Consider the following 20,576-nt stretch of genomic DNA (forward strand, 5'->3'; position numbering starts at 1 on the left):
TTGTATTCTTTACTTACAAGCTACGGATATCTTACTTGTTATTCTGTCCATATGAATAACAACAAACCCTGGGAAGAAATGCTTTTTTTCAGTTTGATGTTATAAAATTTCAGTGTGAAGTATAGGCTAAATAGATTTCTGTACATTAGGTTTCTGAAAGCTTTCAAAACATCCACAACTCTATATAACAGGAAAACTGAAAAACAGAAAACCAAAACACCTGATTTAGGTGTTCTGTGAAAACTCTGAAAAGATAATTTGTTTCTTTGACTACGTTAGAGTTTGATTCCATCTGAAGAGTAAATACTACTGAACTGTTATAACAGTAAAAACTAAAAAAGAGTGAAAATCCTTGCCAGGGGGATGGTGTAAATCAAAACCATGCTTTTCATAAAAGCACCAATCTTAAATCCCACAGTGCCTCTTCTTACTTCTCTACCTACACAACAGACCATAGACTTCGAACTCCTTGCCTAAATTGAGGTTACAAAGAATGAAAAGCTGCCTGATCTAGGCTGACACCCACATTCCAAAGAAGCCACTTCAAGATACACATCTAAGCTTAAAAAAAAGACAAGGATAATAGCACTTAACTCTAAAACATGGAGCAGGAAGAGAGAGAGAGAAGCTCTCATTATCCTAAAATTAAGCACTATGAAACAAGCATCCAGAGCTGAAGTTACAATAGGAAGAAATCTAAGCACATTAAGGCATGGAAACGGACTTTAGGCAGCAGAACACACACATCAGCTCACACAAAGCCCTGCAAAAGTCCCTCAATAAGAGATCAAACAAATTACACATTTATAGAGTCAGAACCAAAACACTTCAGACACTTAAAAACCGGAATAACTTGTTTCCTTTAGGATAAAATACACTGCAATTTGTGTTAAATAACCTACCACACTGAAGGAAATGTTTAAATTATTTAATTACCAAAGGAAAAACAGTAGAAGCTAAAAGGATCTAAAAGAAACCAAGGGAATGAGCAACAAAATGGAGTACTGACAAAGCAATAAACACTGCATGCATAATATAAATCACCTAGAATTATACTGGTATATAAACCACAAACTTCAGAATTCGGAATTGCTTTAGAGACTCCCATAAACCATTTAGCTCTTCTGCAATCAAAGAGGTAATAAAAAACAAACTTAGCCTGAATAAAACCTGGAATAACAAAATGCCATGAAAGCTATTAAATCATCACTCCAGAAGTCAATGGGATGCTGTACCAGAGCACAGTGCTCAAATCAAGATACATTATCTTGAAATAATAATGCAGTGCTGGAAAGCAGAAAGAGAATCAGTGATTCCAGCAGTACCACCAAAGCACAACTTCCTTTTCACTGAGGTGAAACTTCCTATGTCCAAATTCTGAAGTTAAGAAATGCTCTTCTCAAAGAAGAAATATAGCAGAAGTACACACCAAGTATGGCACAACGTCTAGAACAAAGAGAGGACTGTTTCTTCCACATTCCTCTCAATGAGAAAAAAAGGAAATGTTGGTTTTGTTGTTTTTTTTTTTTCAGTTTTAGAATTGAAATGTTACCATGCCAGAACTGAGAGAAGATGGTATTTAACTCCTGGCTTGCTAAGCAACCTGTACACTTTCTTCAAAGAGGAAAGTGGCAACTAGACCACATACTAAATGAGATTTTTAAAAATATAAATTTATAAATGCATCAAGATAGTTATCATTATAATATTCCCTAAAAAAACAAAACAAGATTTAAAATTGATAGAACTAGAGTTTCTAGATGAGGGCCAGCAAAATAGTAGACTTTATGTTCCAGGTTTGTGGCACAAGTACCTTTTTCCCATATCTTTCCAAAGACTGGAAGAGCAATGGCCCCAGCATTCCCAAAGGAAAGCTGATACTGCTCATAATGCTCCAGGAAATAAATGTAACAGACCACCATGGACTTCAAATGTAAAATCATCATATGATATTCATACCAGTGAACTAGAGAATATGGTTTATTTCCTCCTCTTAGGTCTTGGTAAAAAGGAAGAGTAAACCTACCCAAATGCTAAACAAGTAACAATCACAAAAACATATATTCAAAGCTCAAACATGTTCTGGAAAAGGCTCTTCAGACCTCTTACTTCAAGATGTGTATCAATGGCTTATATGAAATAAGGTGAACGTTTTCTGCAGGTCAACGATATTCCTCAACTGTGGGATTTCTTGCTCTTTTCTGTAAGGCAGCAGATCCAGTGTTACTGTCAGAGAGGACATTGGCCTGGACAAGTGAGGGGCCCAAACCATTCTATCAAGCACCTGTCCTCCTTACCATGAAGTCACTTTTTCTTTTGTATTGATGTTTATTATACAGTTTTGTAAAGACAGAAGCTAAACCTTGTCCAAATGATCTGATTTAGAACGCACTATGTATGAATTAGATCAATTAGAGGAAAATGGGAGACAGTTAGCACCTCCCAAAATTAAGTGCTATTGTCTATCCAGAAGGCCTTCAATATCGTAAGAGTACCTAGAAGGATAACACCAGCCCAGAAGGAAATAGTTTAGGATTTGAGACAGTCAAGCTGTAAAGGTGCCACAGGAAAAACAAAATTAAACTAAAACTTCTCTTACTGCTGTTTTTAAAATGGCTAAGTTATACCTAAAATCCATTTTCCATTCTCTGAAGTTCAGTAAACTTATTGTAATGAAATATCATATTTTTCTCTTCCTTGCAGGTAAATTACACATAAATGGCAGTTCACTTCAAAAAGAATTGTGCAAATATATTTCAATACATGAACTATGCTTCCTGCTTAAATTAAAAAGTTGACATGACAAATAGCTGAAAACATGAATCCTCATTAACACCTCTAGTAACCTTAGCCCAGCTATACTTTCACTCATCAAGCTGTCCTTCACCTCCAAAAAACTGAAGTGAGAAATGCTCAATAGGACCTAAAGCACTTTGTGTGTAAAAGACATTATTTCCATAGTAAGCAGGAAGATCAGAGTCTTGTTTAACTATGAAAATTGATTCTATTAACAAACAAGACATTATTTCATAACTAAGAAATCTTCCTTTAATCTAGAGATGCAGCAGTTTTCAGACTTTTTTCATTTTGATCTTTTCAAGGGAGTAATGCTTGAAACCAACAAAAACCAACCCCACAAAACACTGGCATGAAGCAGACAAAAATATATTATCCAACAAAAATGCCTTCAGCTTCTGCTAACAGCTCTTTGGAAACTGCTCAAGTACAAAGAACAGCTATTCACATAAAGAAAGCATTTCTGAATAGCAGATAATATGGGGAATAAGTGGCACTTATTTTTCCACTGTGTGGAAAAAAACCAAACAAAAATATCATTCACATAAATCATTAACAACAATCTTGGCTCATCATATACTGTACAGAGAAAATATAAAAGTATGTTAATAGTTAAAGAGGTGATAATCAGGGTAAGAAAATAATGAAGATTAATATGACTAGCAGTGCAAAAGCTCCCAAAAGCCTTGTTTTGGATGGGAGTGCCACAGAGCAATGTACAGCAACAAAGATGAGTTCCCATCTCAGAAACCACACACCCCAAGGACAATTAAACAAAAAAAAAAAAAAAAAAAAAAGCTAGGATATTAATCTGGTGTGTTTAACAGTTCTTAGATGTGATATGGTTTTGGAGCCTGTAGTACCACTTCAGCCTAGAGAAAAAGAGAATTCCAATCCTTTTCCTGACAACACAATTCAGGAACAGTATGGGATGCTAAGAAGAAACAAAATATTCACCCTCTCAGACATGAAGTGCTTGATTCACACAAATGCTGCCTATCCTGCAAAAGGAGGAAAATAGGCTACTTTCTAGGTAGTAAAAAGCAGATTCCTCAATTATGTAACTTTTTTTAAAGAAGATGGTACTTGGTCTTTAATTTCTGTATCATTCCCTTTATTCTACAAAGAAATTTTCCAAGTCCATTTTGATCAAAATATTAGCCTTGCATCGGCATTATGTATCCTTATAAAACACATATTTTAAGAAGATGTTGCAGGAAAATGGCTGGAAGTCATGCCAGAACTACTGCATTACATGTCCTTTCTGCAATCTAGGTGAAAAGGAGAGTATACATTATTCTAGTCTGGAAGACAGAAAAGAACAAGTCATTGTGGATTGAGCATTTGCTGCCAGAACAGCAGAAATGCTTTTTATGCAGCAGGAATTCCCCTTTTAAAACACATACAGAATTCTTTGTCAATTTGAAAAGGTTTAATCAATTACCAAGAAGTTTTCTGTTTACTTTTCCTGTGTTGGAGGTCAAAGGGACACTGTAATCACAGTTCATTCACAAAGCAATTAACACAGATGCACGAACCTATGCAAATACTTGGTCAAAAAAAGTTTTAAGAAGAACCCGTGCTCTTCAACAACCAATACAGCAGCAATGTGGAAAAGTCTACTATGGTCATATGATCTATCATGATTCCTATGAGGAAAGGCTGAGAGAACTGGAACAGTTCAGCCTGGAGATGAGAAGGCTTTGGGGTGACTTAATTGTGGTCTTCTAGTACCTGAAGTGAGCCTACAAGAAAGATGGTAAGAGACTTCTTACAAGAGAGGGTAGGTATAGGACAAAGGGAAATGGATTCAAACTGAAAAAGGGTAGGTTGAAGTTGGATGTTAGGAAGAAATTCTTTACTGGGAAACTGGAACACATTGCCCAGAGAAGCTGTGGATGCCCCGTCCCTGGAAGTGTTTAATGCCAGGATGGATGGAGCTCTGAGCAACCTGGTTTAATTAAAGGTGCCTCCTGCCCACAGCAGGGGGGTTGGAACTAGATAGTCTTTAAGGTCCCTTCCAATCCCAGGACATTCTATGATAGACACAGACAAAAAAAGGAATCAAAAATGACAATGAGAGCAGCCTTGACATGCATGCTGCTTAAAGATGCAAATACAGTAACAAATTACAGACTGTGCTCCACTTCCAAAAGCTCTAAATATGAGCATTCCTAAAATCCCACCATTCAATACTAAATACTGAAAATCAAGTTAATATATCCTTCTCATCCTTTATCCAGTAATACCTTTAAGTTCTGATGCACCTAATTGCAAAGCATTGCTGTAGCTAAAGATTATCCCCAGTCAGATACATCCTAAGAAATCCCTTAAGCCTCCTTCTTCCAGAGGGATGAAGCAAAACCTGAAGGTAACAACATATGGAAAATGCAAAAGAAATAGCAGCCTAACAGAGACAGTATAAAACAGGGCAACACCCAGACAAATGCAGCTCTTAATAGCTAGCCTCCATTTAAATGACATCTCCAGTGTTAGGTTTTTCAGTTATTGTGCATCACATGGCAGCTCCAGCCCTGTTTGCACAGCCTGGAACTCAGGTGCACAGCACAGAGCCCTGCGTAGCCAGGAGCCACCTTGAGGACAAAGCTGATAAAACAAAAGCTGATTTTCTTGCTGGGAATAACAAACACATACAAAAATGATGCTTTCTTATGAAACTAAACACATCTATAGCACCATGTGTGTCTGCATGCACAACCTGGTAACATTCATTGGCTGCAGACAGCTTCAGTCACTGATGTTGTGTGTGAGGCATTGGGGTGAGCCCAGAGACAGGCACTGGCTGCATTTCACAGGATGTTCTCAGAGGGCTGCTTCAAATTCATCTCCACTTGTCTGCTATGACACATTGCCCTCTCCTCTGCCTAAAGCACAAGGTGATCCAGTGCCCAGAGAAATCATTGGAGCAGACATGAGGTCACAGACTTTCCTAATCTTCTACTATCCTCTGAAGATGCATAGCCTGAAGAACAGCTTGGGCCTTGTAACCCTCACATGTAGGTATATCAAGTTCCCCACAAGTAAATGGCACATATCCTTTAACACTTCTGAGGTACACTGACTCCCTGTTGCCCTATCTGCAGCATCTGTACAACTGTACCCATTAACAGCCAAAAGTCAGCTTAACCTGCTTAGCACATCTAACATTAGTGTTAACACTGTAGGAACAGTTTAAATTTGACACAGAGTAATTAAAGTAAATCATATGTATTTAAAGTACACTATTCCAAAGGCACTCTCAAATCACTGCAGCGCTGTAGATAATTATGTATAGCACTCAGCGCACTGAAGAAAGACGATGAGGAAATGTTCTTGACAAAGTGAAGGGAGCTGGTGTGCTCTGAACATAATCTGAAGAAAGAATATGGGTGTTTCATAGCACATAACCTATAAATTAAGCTGTCAATAAAAAGAGAGACAGAATAGGGGAAATAAAGGAAAAAGAAAAACAGCTATTCCTTCAAATGAACCTCAGCTGCTGAATCCCTTTCTATAAATCTAATTGTATATATTTTAAAATCCAGTATTATTTTGTTTTAAGCATTATTTCCTAGATGACAAAATCAGCACAGAGGACCATGTATTTCCTGATACCGATTTGACAGGCAACTATATTATACTTTTCATGCTCACTGGTATGCCACAACATCTAATTTTTTAAAAAATCAAAGCTCTGTAAAAACAAAGTTGTATCTGTAGGATATTTTCATGAAACATTGTTTTGCAGCTGATAGCCCCTAAAAAAGAAAAGAACTGGTAGATAAGAAAGGGTTCAACCCAAAATGACTAACAAGGAAGAAGAAGGAAAGTGCAGCATGTGAATCTGCAGCAAAATCTAATGTAAGTATTGATCTCTGCAATCAGTAGCAGGTTGTCTTTCAGACCACAGGAACTTTTATAGTTACACAAACGTCCTTGCTTGCCTAACAGTGAAGGTCTTAAAACAATTGACCTGATTTTTTTCCTATTTTTTCTTCAGGAGCTAGGGGATCCTGTTCAAACTGTCTATTGGGTATCAATTAAAAAGAAAAAACCCAGAGAAACACAGTAAATAACAAATGATATTGTAACAGAAAATTACAGCATTAGCATAAGAAGAATAAGCAAACCTACAGCAGCACAGCAGATTAACAACAATTACATCAACATGAAATCTGGTAAAAGACAGTTTTTAAAATGCTCTTACACAACAGAAAATTTGGAAAGGCAGAAGGCTCTTCTGATGCTGAACTTATACACACAAAATAAACTCAGGTTACATTGCTGAGAGATGTATGCATCTTACCCGTGAGTACAGCTTTTGCTGAAGGGTCTGCCAGATCCAGTGCAGATTTCCCATCGGTGTTCCGAATGTTTGGATCAGCTCCGTGCTGCAGCAGCACTGTGCAGGGAAAGCAGAAACAGTATCTTACCTCAGGTATACACAGGTTATTTACTGTTAAGTGTCTCCTCGGCATGATGAAGGCATAAACAAACATTGCACAATTTTCTTTATTTTTCCTTCTGTTTTTTCTCCCTCTCTCTCTTTTTTTTTTTTTTTTTTTTTTTTTTTTTTTTTTTTTTTGTTAAGCACTGCAGCAAAGGATCTTCTCCAGACTAAGGCTAAGTTGGCAAGTTAAGATATAGTAAGACCACATGACCTTGCATGATAAACATGAACCCCGACTGTCTTGGAATAGTCGGGTTTGGGTTCCTCCTGACAGCTAGCTGGTATGCTGTGCATTCACTGACTCACACTGCAAAGTCTGCTGTGGAACCTGCTTGTGCCTTTACTACCACTATTGCTGCTTGTTACCACTCCTGTTCCTTTTCCAGCTGAATATTCCAAGTTACCCCGCCTCTATAAATCAGCAATATTCCAGCCTTTCAGTGGCTCATCATCTGCGTAGGAAACCTTAACCTCGGCGTATCATCTCACCTTCAAGAAGTGTAACAAATAGGGTAAGATTTTTAACCTGATACCCTGCAGATTGGATGCTCAGAGGCTGTTATACACTGGTATTTCTTTTCCCTACTAAGCCTATAAACACGTGAAAGTTCAAGTACATGAAAACACTTAGAATACAATATACAACCATAAGGCTAGGAAGGCATTGATACAGTAAACTATCAACTAGAAAGTTCACTAAAGTTCATTAAAAAAATCACAGTATTTCACCTGTGAACCCTTTTGATCAGAAACAACATAATGCAATACAGATCACCACCTCTCAACATCAAGATATTTTGTACACAACTGGAAAACAAAGCCCATGGCAACATTAGAGGCCTGACAAAAAGGCCCCAAATGTCACACAAAATAAGCACAACATATTACAAATTCAGAGCAACACACTTATTTTGTACAAGTGTGAATAACAGGACATTATAAAGAAACTCAGGTCAAGGAGATGAGTAATAAAAACCAGCTGACATTTATGGTTGCTCATGTAACAACATTTGTTGAGATATAGCTGGACTGAAGAAGTCAAGACAAAGAAATAGTTGCAAACAGTTTTTGTAACTAAGGGTATAAAAATATTTCACAGACAGAATTCTCCAGAAAAAAACATAATCCAATTCAGAACAAAAATAATTACTGATACTGCGTATATATATACACACACATATATTTTTAAAAAACTTTAACCAGGAAACACTTTTCAGAAAACCTTTTTTTCTAAATTAAAAATTTAACTGATAGTATTATTTTTATTCAATCCTCTTTTCTTATATATTTCTGACTTCAAATTCTTTAAACATTGCCAAACTTCATATATTTTAACTTACAGGGTGCAATGCTATATGCTTGCCCCCAAGCTGAATTTTTGCAGAAGCCTAGTGCTTCAGTGAAGTAAATTGACTTATCTTACGCTTTGACAGGAATGCACAATTGCCTGATATTTTTATATTTTTGAAAGAAGACTCAAGTAGGAAGCCTATGAAAAAATCTAAGCTTTTTTTGTTTGGTGGTGGGTTTTTTTTCCCCCCCCGTGTCAAGACAAAAACACCAAAATGGGGGGGGGGGGGGAGAGGAAAAAAAACAGCTAGCACGTGCTCACCGAATCTTGATAGGATTTAGCACCTACATCTCTGAAGACACCATCTGTGCCATACGTGCTACCACCCACTGAGAGATCTTACTCACGGACAGGTTTGAGACTGAGCCAGCCTCTCAAGCCACTCAGGCACACTCCAGTAGGAACAGGCAAACAAGACCTTTTGCAGATTTTTTTAAACACAACAAGCAGTATAGGAACTAAGTATGGAAAGACAGATTCTGTATGTCCCATCTCTCTTCCCTTGGACCCTATAGTGACTCTATATACCTGGGAAGAGGGAAGGTATTTGTCCCAAGAGGCACCAGTGTAAGAGTAGTAGCCTGAAAGACATTACCAGCAACTGATTGTCAAGAGAAAGCAGGCAGTACGAAACAATGAAACACAGCACTGACCAGACCAGAAAGCAACAAAGGATTCACATGGCAAAAAGCCTCAGACAAAGAGCTAGGGGAGTGTCGGAAGAAGAAAAAGATGATGTGGCAGGGGAAAAGATAACAGCCCAGAAAAAAAGTCCACAAAGAAAGACCAAGAGAGAGGAATGATTGGGAACTGACCCATTCCGAGGTTTGGACTAGCATGTGACATCAAATTGAGGCGGGTTAGGGCAAGAAAGGTGACTTTAAAAAATGCCAGTAACAGATGTAGAACTCTCAAAGGCATCTGCAACTGCCTGAGCTCGGTGTTAAAACAGAAGCAGATTTTCTAGTCTCTCGATTGTTCCATCCTATGAAAGCCAATCAAAGTGCTTCCCTGCTACTTCTGCTGGTGCACACAGCAGATGACGACACACATTATACTGCTTCCAGCTCCTCTCCTGGTAAAATGACAAAGGATGATGCAGTATGTCTAACCTGTTCAGTCATGCTAATGAACCATAAAAGATTTGGCCAACATAAAATTTCTGCGTACAGTTTTTAGCCTTTTTAAAACCTAGGCAAATACATTAAAAATTCACTAACAAGGCTTAAGCTGGTTGTTTGAAAACCCTGGAATTATTGACTGCCTGTGGAACACGCATTCAAAGTGGCCAAATGAAATTCAGAAAAATAACCTATCAAAACTCAGTTGCTGTAACCATGAGACTCATTCTTCTTGTCTCTGCAATCATTCATCCCACTCATCTTCCAGTTCTCCAACAGGCAGGGGTATGGTCCTTTATTCAGTCCTAGAAACACATCTATACCATGGAATTAAGGCAATAGCATCTTGGAAAAAAGAACCAATTATATAAATAAATACTTCATTAGAATGCATATGAACAAAGAAAGCAAATGGGTCACAAAGGCCATCTTATTCTTATTGACTATTTTATTCTAACATCTCCATACCTTTTAAGTACATAACCTCACAAAAAGATATCCCAGTGAGCAATGTTGTCATCAACAGGAATTAACAAGAGAAATACAGCATTTGATGTTTAGTCTATCATTATAACACAGCTGTACTTCAATACCTGGCAAACCCCAGGTAGCTTCTAATTGAATGTTCTCCTCCATGTTCAAAACTTTAGCACTTTAACAAAGAAGAGACAAAGTCTCTTCTAACAACAGGGCATTTGAGATCTAGACACAGTGTGTCTCTCTAGATTTTCTTTTCAATATGCCAGGGATGTGTAAAAATTTCAAGATAGATCTCCTCTGTGGGGAAAAAACATTTCCTCTATAAAGAAATACAACAGAACAAGCCATTCTAGATAATTGTAGTTATTTTGGATTTCAAACAGTGCACACTGGTTTTAGAGGATGGTTTCTGAGTAGCCTGAAAAGGGAATGTGGAAATAAGTTTCTATCAAGAAACTTTTGTTCCAATTCTGTACACTTAACAGGCAATTGTAAGGATGTTGTACACAAAAATTAACTCCTGAAACTTCATTAATTGGCATACTTGGATATGCTGGTTTAATTCCTCTGGACAATGGGGACATTGGGGTGTATTATTTTACTGTATTGGAGGCGGTGCCCTTAATAATCTAGCAATACCACTAGCAGACTAGCCCTGCCTTTTCTACAGACCATATTGTACAAACAGTATAAAGAAGGTCTTTTTACTGAACCTTCATATTGCATATAGATGTCAAAACCCTGTAACATTAACTATAGTACAAACATAGACTGGTCTGGAGTTCTATTTTTTACCCTCACTACAACTGCTAAAATACTTCAGGTTTAGGTTCTGATTTTCACATACTATCTGAAATACCTTATTTAATTACGCTGCTATTATATCAAATCAGTACTAGAGAAAAGGAAGACCATAAGTCTTACTATATTTTTTTTAAAAGCTACTGTATTGCATAGAGCATATACTACAAGCACTAATGATTTCACATTACTGTCAACTCACTACAGCAGGATGACTCCTAAAATGACACACTTGGCCCACAGCCTTCTGGCATAGGTATATTGAACTGTGAAGTTAACCAACACATCACTTGGCTGTCAAGAACAAACATTTTTACTTTTGTTAATTTCAACCTTCACATTTTCACTTCACATTTCAAAGTTTGGCAAAAACTTCCCTGGAAGCTATCAACAAGCAACAAGTGTGTTTTTACTGAGGTGGGGGGAAGAAGTTTGTCTACATCGAAACCATCACCCAAGTACTTAGTCCTTCCTACTTCTTACTTCCCACAGCTGAAAGTGCACCAAATGAAAACACTTTTGATTGAAAGACATAAATACAATGGAAAGGGAATAGGGATAAAATTATATGTGTTTGTTCATATTAGCACAAAGATCAGTACAGTTCAGATATGACTTCTCTAAGCCCAAATTCCACATCTTCCTGCCTGTCCCTGCGGGAATGCTGAAGGAAAAGTTCACATTTGGTTTCAAATCAGATGAATACAAGTACAAAAAAAAGAGCACATCCAAATTTTTGACTGTTGAGTGAAAAATGCAAGAACAACAGGCAGACCTCCCAACAGTATCTATACTGCAAGCTGCCTACTGCTTTTAATTATATTTCAAGAGTTTCTCACAGCTCTACCATTGCCTACTCTCTCCCCACCAGTTTTTTATCTCTGTCCCACTGCCTTGTGCTTGGGATCCCTTCTAGCTACCCCAGATTTACTCCATATATTCTTTTTTCCCCCTTTTTAAATTCAACTTCGGGAGACAATCTCCAGAGGTTCTTTTCAAACTATATTACTTTAGCTTTATCTACTTACTCCTAAAGAATCAAGGTACAGAGGACACAGCCTAAGAAAAAGGCCTCTTTTTGATTTACAACACAGGCACTATCTTCCATTTCTCTAAATGACACCACTAGAGCTGGCCAGTCTCTCACTAACTTTAGGTCCCAGGAACACACACACTTCTCAGTCTAAGTCTTGTGTAGGATGTTTCCAAGCTGACAAGAAACATAACAAGGTTATTTACCTCTACATTCTGAAAACATTTAGACAACACACTGGAATTCAAAGTATTAACTTTTCTCCCCTAACTACCAATACATGTAAATCAAACTACCAGTACATGTCAATCAAACCACTAAAGTTTTGAAGCTTCTCATGTTACAAGAACACCAGTTTCTTGCCTAGATATTACACTTCTGTGATTTAGAGCAAATAATTCAATTTTGGCAAGTTAGCAGATACATAAGCCTTTTTGCTAAATGACCATATATAACAAAAAATGTAGCACGCTACTCTTAGCTTTACAAAATTGAATATATAAGATATGGCTAATAACATCAACCACCACTGTATCACAGATTAACTTCCACCTCTGTGAGCAAACTCATTCTTGTCCATGTCATGGAGAAACAAGGTGTAGTACTCATCAGCCATTGGAACTACAAGGAAAAAACATGAGGGACAGTATCACTACAGAGGCTGCACAGAGCTCTAAGGATTTAAGTATTGCTACTGGACCTGATGACATCCACAGCCTCAAATACCACTGCCAACTCAGTCAAGAGCAGTTGGAAAAAAAGGAGAGACAGGTCCTATGCTCTTGGCTGCCCCTCTATAGTGAATGCCATCCAAGTTGAATGAAGATAGGATTATGGAGCAGAAAGGCTAAGCACACTAAAGCACAGCTCGGAGTCAGGATAGGAGAGAGGCAATAACTAGATGTATCTGGAAACACTGCAGGTAGATCATTGGCAAGAAGACACAATAACCTGGTGGCAGATCAGGGACAGGAGTGTCTAGAAAGTTTTTTAATATCTCCAGAGATGGAAACTTCACAACCTCTCTGGGCAATCTGTTTCACCTAGACCACATGGCAGAATTGTCACACCTAGGCCTGTGCTGCCCACCCTGCTTTGGGGAGCTGCAGCTTCAAACATTTGGTCAGGCAACAAGGCAGATTAGAGAAGCAATTGCTTGCCCAATCCTCATGCAACAACATAACATGCTCTGGTTGGCACAAACAAGGACAGCACAGGGACACATGCCAGTGATAGGAGTTGAAAAGAGTAATTTTGTGTTTCTAGTTTAAACGTTACCAGCCAAAGTCCTGCTGGGTCAGTGGGAGCTGCTTAACACTTCCCATCATTTTGCCTTCTCTACTTCCCTTGTCCAGGGCATTCCAGTTTCCCATTGTCCCAGACATGGGTTTGTTCCCAATGAACCAGCATGTTGGTTTTGTTCTTTGTTGGGGCCAGACAGAGCAAGAGACAAACACACCAACTACAGTAGTATAAAGCAGAAGCTTACAAAAGCAACATTAGGCTCCACTATGTTGAAATAAAAAATTTTAAAGGGAATTAGTTGGTGTTCCCCAATAGCCTAGACAGAAACGAGTTCTGACAGAAGGAGGGAGCAGCAGACAAGTAGCAGAGAAAAAGTGAAAAAGTTCTGAGCAACAGAGAAAAATCAGGAACTGCTAATATATTAGGAACTAGGAGGGAAACACCTGTGAAATGCCTCAAAGGAATTATGGCTTGGTCCTCTAAGAAGATGGTGAGGTCAGTAACACAGCTGAAGTGTCTCCATACCAATGCACACAGCACGGGTAGCAAACAGGAAGAGCTGGAAGCCACTTGTCAGCTAGAAAGGTACAATCTAATCACTATCATTGAAACATCATGTGAAGGACCACAAAGCTGGAACACTGCAATATAGACATCTAGAAAATTTTCAGAAGTTGCAGGCAAGAAGGAAAAGCAACCAGGTGGCTGCCCTCCAAGAAAAAAACAACAACAAAAAAGCATTGACTCTAGAGAGCTGCCTTGGAAAAACAGCAGTGAAAAAGTTGAGAGCTTATGGCTAAAAATTAGGGGCTAAGCCAACAAAGGAAACCTTGTGGCTGGTGTTTACTACAGTCAATGTCATCAAGGGAAGCTTGTTGATAATGAGTTAATCCTTCAGCGACAGGAGGTGTCATGTTTGCAGGCTCTGATCCTGCTGGGGTCTCCAATCACCCTGACATCTGCTGGAAAAGCAGCACAATAAACTGTAAGCAGTCCAGGAGATCCTTGCAGACCCAGTGAAGAATGGAGTAAGGACTCCAAGTTTTCAGAGCACACTTTCAGTTGCTGAATGAATTAATGGATGTGATCCCCCAGGAGCTGCCCTCGGGGACAAAGGAGCTGAACAGAACTGGCAGCCCTTTAAGAACATTTTTCATAGAGTCCAGGAGCTCTCAATTACCATGTGTAAGAAAATAGCCAAGGGAAACAAGAGATAAACATGACTAACTAAGGGCCTCCTGATCAAACTAAGTGTAAGAAGGAAATGCACAGTTCTACAGAACACTGGCTAGAAAAAGGAAGATTAAAGTAAACATGCCCCCTTCTCGATAAATAAGACATGAGAACCAGTGATATGGAGAAGGCTGAGCTATTCAACAGTTTTTCACTTCAGCTTTCAATATGAATCTCTCTTCCCACATCTCTCAGTTCCCTGAACCTCAAGGCTGGGACTGCAGACTGCAGTTCCCTCCACTCTAAGTGAAGCTCAGATTGAAGACTACTTGATATACCTGAACATACATCAGTCCATAGGACCCAGTGAGACGTATCCCAGGGTTCTGAAGGCATAGGCTGAAATGGCCAAGCAATTTTCAATCATATCTGAGAAGTCTTAGCAGTAAGGCAAATCTCCAGACTGGAAAAATGTTAGACCCAATTTGAAAAAAGGTAAACAGGAAGATCCTGGGAACTACCAATCAAGCAGCCTCACTCCACATCCAGTAAAGTCATGGAAGATTCTCCTGGAAGATACATCAGAACATGTGGAAGACAGGGAGCTGTTCAGAGACAGAAAGAGAAGATCATGCCTGACTCATTTGGTAGCCTCCCACAATGAAATGATTCCATCAGTCAACAAAGGAAAAGCTACAGATGTCATCCACCTGAACTTCTTGCAAAGCTGGAACACCCAGAGAAGGTGTGGATACCCATCACTGGAATTGTTCAAGATCAAGCTGCCCAGGGTTTTGAGCAACACGATCTGGTGAACACTATCCCTACCCATGGCAGGGGATATGACCTACGTGATCTTTACAGGTCCCTTGCAGCTCAAACCATTCTTTGATTGTAATCCTGCAGGCCAGTTCCTGGAGAGCCACAGTTTTAAAATTTATACAGATAGATGGTGTTAAATGGTCATTTTCAAGTAAAAGAAAGCAAGCTCTCATTTAAATATGCTACTTGGACCAAATGTGATGTGATCTGGAAAAATACAGCACCTGCTTGCATGTTTCTGTTACTGTGTCATTAGATACATTATTGCAGCAACTGTTGGGGCATCAATCAGTATGTAGGAGGAGACAATACACACAGGCAACTCAGAATATGGCTCTCCTAGCAGAGGCATTTCTTGCTTTACAGCTAAAATGCCTGTTTGGTCCAGGCAGGCTCAGAGGACAGCCATATCAAGTATCTCCCTTTATTGACATAGATCTGATCTTTGAAAGGCAGCTTCTCATGACTCCACACACTGCAGAAACTGCACTAGTTCCTACAGCAACAAAATGCAATACCAAACCAAGCAGAGGCCCAGTAAAAGATTAAGTGGAAACAACACTTGGAGATCAGGTTCCTTCAGCTTATTTGAGCAATCCACAGAAAGAGGCTTCAAGGCAGCAGTAAGAAAAGAAGCATCGTGAACAAGGTCTCTCAGTACCACCTTTTTGCTTGTTTGTTTTGAAGAGAAAAAGGGATCTAGACAAAAAAAAAAAAAAAAAATACACAGCATTACTTTGAAAGCATCTTAACTTATTTTAACTCCTAATTTTTCAGAAAGACTCTTCTGTCTCAGTCACTGCTTGCCCCAGAGGTACTTTCAGACTTTGCTCAATGAAGTTTCAACCTCTTAGCAAGACAACCTAACTTCCTGTCTGTATCTACATACCATAAACCTCTCTTCTCAATGTACTGCAAGACTTCAATGCATTCTAGACTGAAGTTGGCACTAGATGTTCCAGAGATCAGATTCATCTAATCAAAGCAAGGTAAGGGGAAGGAATCTGACCCAGACAACCAAAACCACAAGTATCACTACCACAACAAGAGTTCTTCCAGAAGGGGAAGAAGATACTTTTTTGAAAGACTCCCTCCTCCCTCTGTGATTGCTTTCAAGTCTTGCCCCATAAGTAGATGCATCCTGAGTTACACAATCCTGAGTAAGATGCTCTAGGGAATCCTGCTTGAGTAGGGAAGTTGGACTGGATCACCTCCAATGGTTCTTACCAACCTTACTCATTCTGTGATTTTAGCTATGATTAGTTTTCTGTATGTAGGAAGCACTATGAAATTGCTCCCTGGTATGCCAGTTCTGCCTACCTGTGATTAAATATGCATAGAAAGAAAGAACATGCAGAAGGTTCCAGAGTCCGTAGGCAGCACAGCAGAGGCTCATATTATCCTTCTGCCCTCAGAGAAAGAGCCAGAGTAGATTGCTCAGCCTACATGAACAGCAATTCAAAGCCTTGATCTTGCCTCAATTTCATGAACAAAATATCCCTGTTTCATTTTTCTGATGTAACAGTTTTCAGGCTAAAATTTTCCATTCCAGCTAAGAGTGAGAACAAAAGTATATGCAGATTATGTAGAATGTGGTCTTCTAGAAAGCCACCTCAAAACCTAAGTGCAATTGCTAAGTTCTTTTGTTTGTGGTTCTTTTACATCATGTAAGAGACAGTGCTGCCATTCCAAAACACTTCCCCTAAGAACACTATCTGCACAAAAAGCTGTGTAGTGTAAAGGAAGTTTTGGGAGTTCCACAATGAATCTGCAAAATACAAACACTCTAGAAGCTTCAGCTAGGGGAAAAAAAAAGAAAATGAAAAAAAAAAGAAAAAAAGAAAAATCTTTCATTGAGCTAACAAGCAATGAAAGACAGAACACTAAGCATTTATTTAATCCCATTTATTTGCAGCCACGTACATGCACTCCTTTAACACTGAATCATGGAACAGTTGTGGTCAAAGAGACTTGTGTAGATTATCCTCCCTGCTGCACCTGAGCCACCTAGACTCAGTTGCCCAGGACACTGTCCAAATGGCTTTTCAGTATCTCCAAGGAAGGAGATTCCACAACTTCTCTGGCCAACCACTGATTACTTGTCCTGATGGCAAAATGTGTTTCCTGGTATTCAGAAGGAACCTCCCACGTTTTGATTTATGGCCATTTCACAAAAGCGCTTAAGAATCACATCTCAGTATGTTTGAGTAGTCACCTGGAACATATAAACTGTCAAGTGTGCAAAATGGAATAGAAGACCCTTTCATCAAAAGAGGTCCAAAAAAAAGTAACAAAAACCATTTAGCTCATTTGTAGATGGTATGGATTGAGGACTCACTATGTGAAATCACAACCCCTTTTTCTTGCAAGCAGCAGTTTAGCAACTACTTAAGCTTCACGCAATTGGTTTAATATACCATACTGAACAGCCAGAAATCTGAACTGCTGTCCTACTGTCTGAGCAATTTATGTTTTCAACTATATCCCAAGCTGAAAGCTGCTTTAAGGACAATTCTTCATTGCTTGGTCCCAATTTAACTTTTCTCTGAACAAATTCACCTTTTTACTTCAAGTTTTATTTAAAGAAATGTCAACTATAATCCTGACATCCCACTTGACAGATTAAGAGCCCTGCTTTCAGAGTCCTTGAAAAGCAAAAGCAGTCACCACTGAGGCAAATTAGGTCAACAAAGAACACCCCAGGAGGAAAAGGAATTGAAAAGAGTTAAGAGAAACCAAAGATTAATTCCAATCTCCTGCATAAGAGAGAATTATGGCATGGTACTCTTCCCAATGAAGTTTGAGGAGGAAAAAAGTCTTGGTGGAAGTCAAATTAGAGATTGCATGTGAAATTAGCTGTGTGGCTATCTGAAGGCACTATTTGCCAGTGAACCAAAATCTAACACCTGAGAACCAACATGAACAAAGAGATCTTAGAAGTTTGAGAACCCGTCCTGGATCTATCATTTTTCCAAAACAGAAAAGGACCTGAAAAAACATTAATTGAAAGGCTTTAAATTCTAGCAGCAGCTCTCATGCCATCATTCAGTGATGCAAGCACAAGATGGGGAAAAAAACAACCATCAAACCCCAGAACAACTGTCATATTCCACAAGCACATTCCTCCTTTTCCAGAGATGAATTTCAGTGCCTACCAGCGTCCAACAGTCCACAGATAGTGTCTTTGATACACACCCTACGGGACACAGAGTGCTATTTTGATGTTATTAAGACCTGAAACTCTTTAGATTAAAGAAGCCCCAAAATGTAAAATAACTTTTGCATGTTTTGCATAAATTGAACCTTATGTCAATTTTGTAAACTCATTGTTAGTCCACAACATAGCTATCACATGTTTAAGAGATACAAGTAACATATAAAATCTTAGGAATAGCAAGTTGTCCAGTCCATGAAAACATGCTTACTCTACTAGCAACTGACTACACCTATCAGAATTGTAAACTTTCTCCAGCAACTATCTTAGATCACATTATTAAGTAAAACAGTAAGATTGCTGTCAATTTTTTAAAGTCCAGTGCTATATCCAATTTTTTCCTGCAGTTCTAGAACTGCTCACCACCATGGCCTCTTGATATAGAGCAGTGCAAATCTTAGTGTATTTAATATTAGGTCCTTGACAAACAAATATACTACAATGCAAAAATCTCAGTCTGTCAGGTGAGATAGCGTCAATGCTATAGGTCTCACTCTAGGGAACAATGCATGTTACATCAGTCTGAGTGAGTTCTTCTCCTGGGTCACCCATGTACCTTCTATCACCCCAAACAAGAATAAAAAACCAAAATGTTCTCCTTGCATCCCTCATCACATACATTCAGTATCCTAAACTATAATACTGCAGTTAGGTCAAGAGTACTGTGGCTAACCAAGGAACTGCTCAGCATTGCTTGCTTGGACAAGACATCAGCAAAACATGAAGACTAAACACAGCAGCATGAAGAGCAGGATTCACATCAGACATCTCAGCCTTGCTGCTGCATGGTACATTTGTATAAACACAGTGAAACAATGAATTACAGGAGTCTGTGCTTATCAATCATGAGTCCTAGCTGCACGAATAGCTGAACTGAAGATCACCCAGAACAAGAGGCAAGAGCTCAGTATTTCCAGTAGGCTTCAAGCACCCACAGTTTATTTTGCACACTTGCTTTACAGAAAAACCAAACACTTAAAAAGAGATACCTTCCTTTATTTACTATATGACAAAGATTTATTTGCCTACACATTTTTAAAAGCAAGACTTTTATATCCTGTAGTAATACTTTAATCAATGTTTTCCATTAGCCCAAGAAAGTACCTGAGACCTCTGCTAGAATGCGCTCCACTCATTTCTGCCCTTAACATCTACACATATATCTACAGATTGTTTTTAAACCACATATGAACTGCATTAAGGACCACATGGTTCCACTAAGAAGCTAAAAGCGGATATTGCTACAGTAATCAGAAGCATTGTCCCATAACATTAATTATTTCTCCAAGATATTTAGAAAGCCATTCTAAACTCATACTGGACATCTGAAAGCAGTTTCAGTGTCTGCAAGAGGACCATCTGTTCCATTACTCTGTTCCAAATGATATGCAACTTCTTCCCCTCCCTCTCAATTTGCAAATAGCTAACATCAGTACTTTTGAAGACCTTAACTTCCCAGAAAGACCCTGTAGCAAATTTTCCAGTCATGTTTGCATATTATCATACCACCTCCTTCACTGCAAGAAATCAGATTCTGATTTGACAAACACTTGTAAAGAAACATCATAAAATAAATTACTCTTTTCTTTGTCCTCCACAGATCCTCCTGTGCCAAGCAAGCAAACAAGGAAAAAAGTAGTTTTCTTGACACCTGAATTTTGAAAAAGAAAACAAGACTGGGAAAAAGTCTATAACCTAGATAGGTCCTAACATATTAACTATCAATACAATTTAAACCTAACAGAAAGAAAGACAGTTTTCAAATTATGCATTGCATTAAATCCCAGACAAGGCACCTGATTTGTGCATCATCCTCTCTGCTATAAAGTTTACTGTTGAGTTTGTTCCTGAAGAGGATTTAACCTGAGGATTAATTCAGCTCAATGTTTGGTCCTTGTAAAAAAATGCTGTAGCTTGGCACTTCCACCTTGCATCAATGATCCACTTATTTTAAGGTTCCTTGCACTCCAAGACCTTTCTTTGTTGGGTACATATGTGTGACTGACACTGCTCAGAGAGATTTTTTCCAAAAGTGTCTATCACAGCTACACATGTGCAGGTACCAGAGTACAGAAACTCCTGGAGACGAC

General features: G+C 38.7%; 1 protein-coding gene across 2 annotated transcripts in view; it reads right to left on the reverse strand.

Moving 5' to 3' along the window:
• TNKS (tankyrase) overlaps window positions 1–20,576 on the reverse strand; it is a 129,023-nt gene that overhangs the window by 93,298 nt on the left and 15,149 nt on the right. For both annotated transcript variants that reach the window (XM_053976851.1, XM_053976852.1), the window contains exon 3: window positions 7,103–7,198. In XM_053976851.1, the coding sequence (XP_053832826.1) occupies window positions 7,103–7,198 (96 nt within the window). The remainder of the gene's footprint in view (window positions 1–7,102; window positions 7,199–20,576) is intronic.

This window comes from Vidua macroura, chromosome 4 (genome assembly GCF_024509145.1).
Source record: "Vidua macroura isolate BioBank_ID:100142 chromosome 4, ASM2450914v1, whole genome shotgun sequence".
Classification (NCBI taxonomy): Eukaryota; Metazoa; Chordata; class Aves; order Passeriformes; family Viduidae; genus Vidua; species Vidua macroura.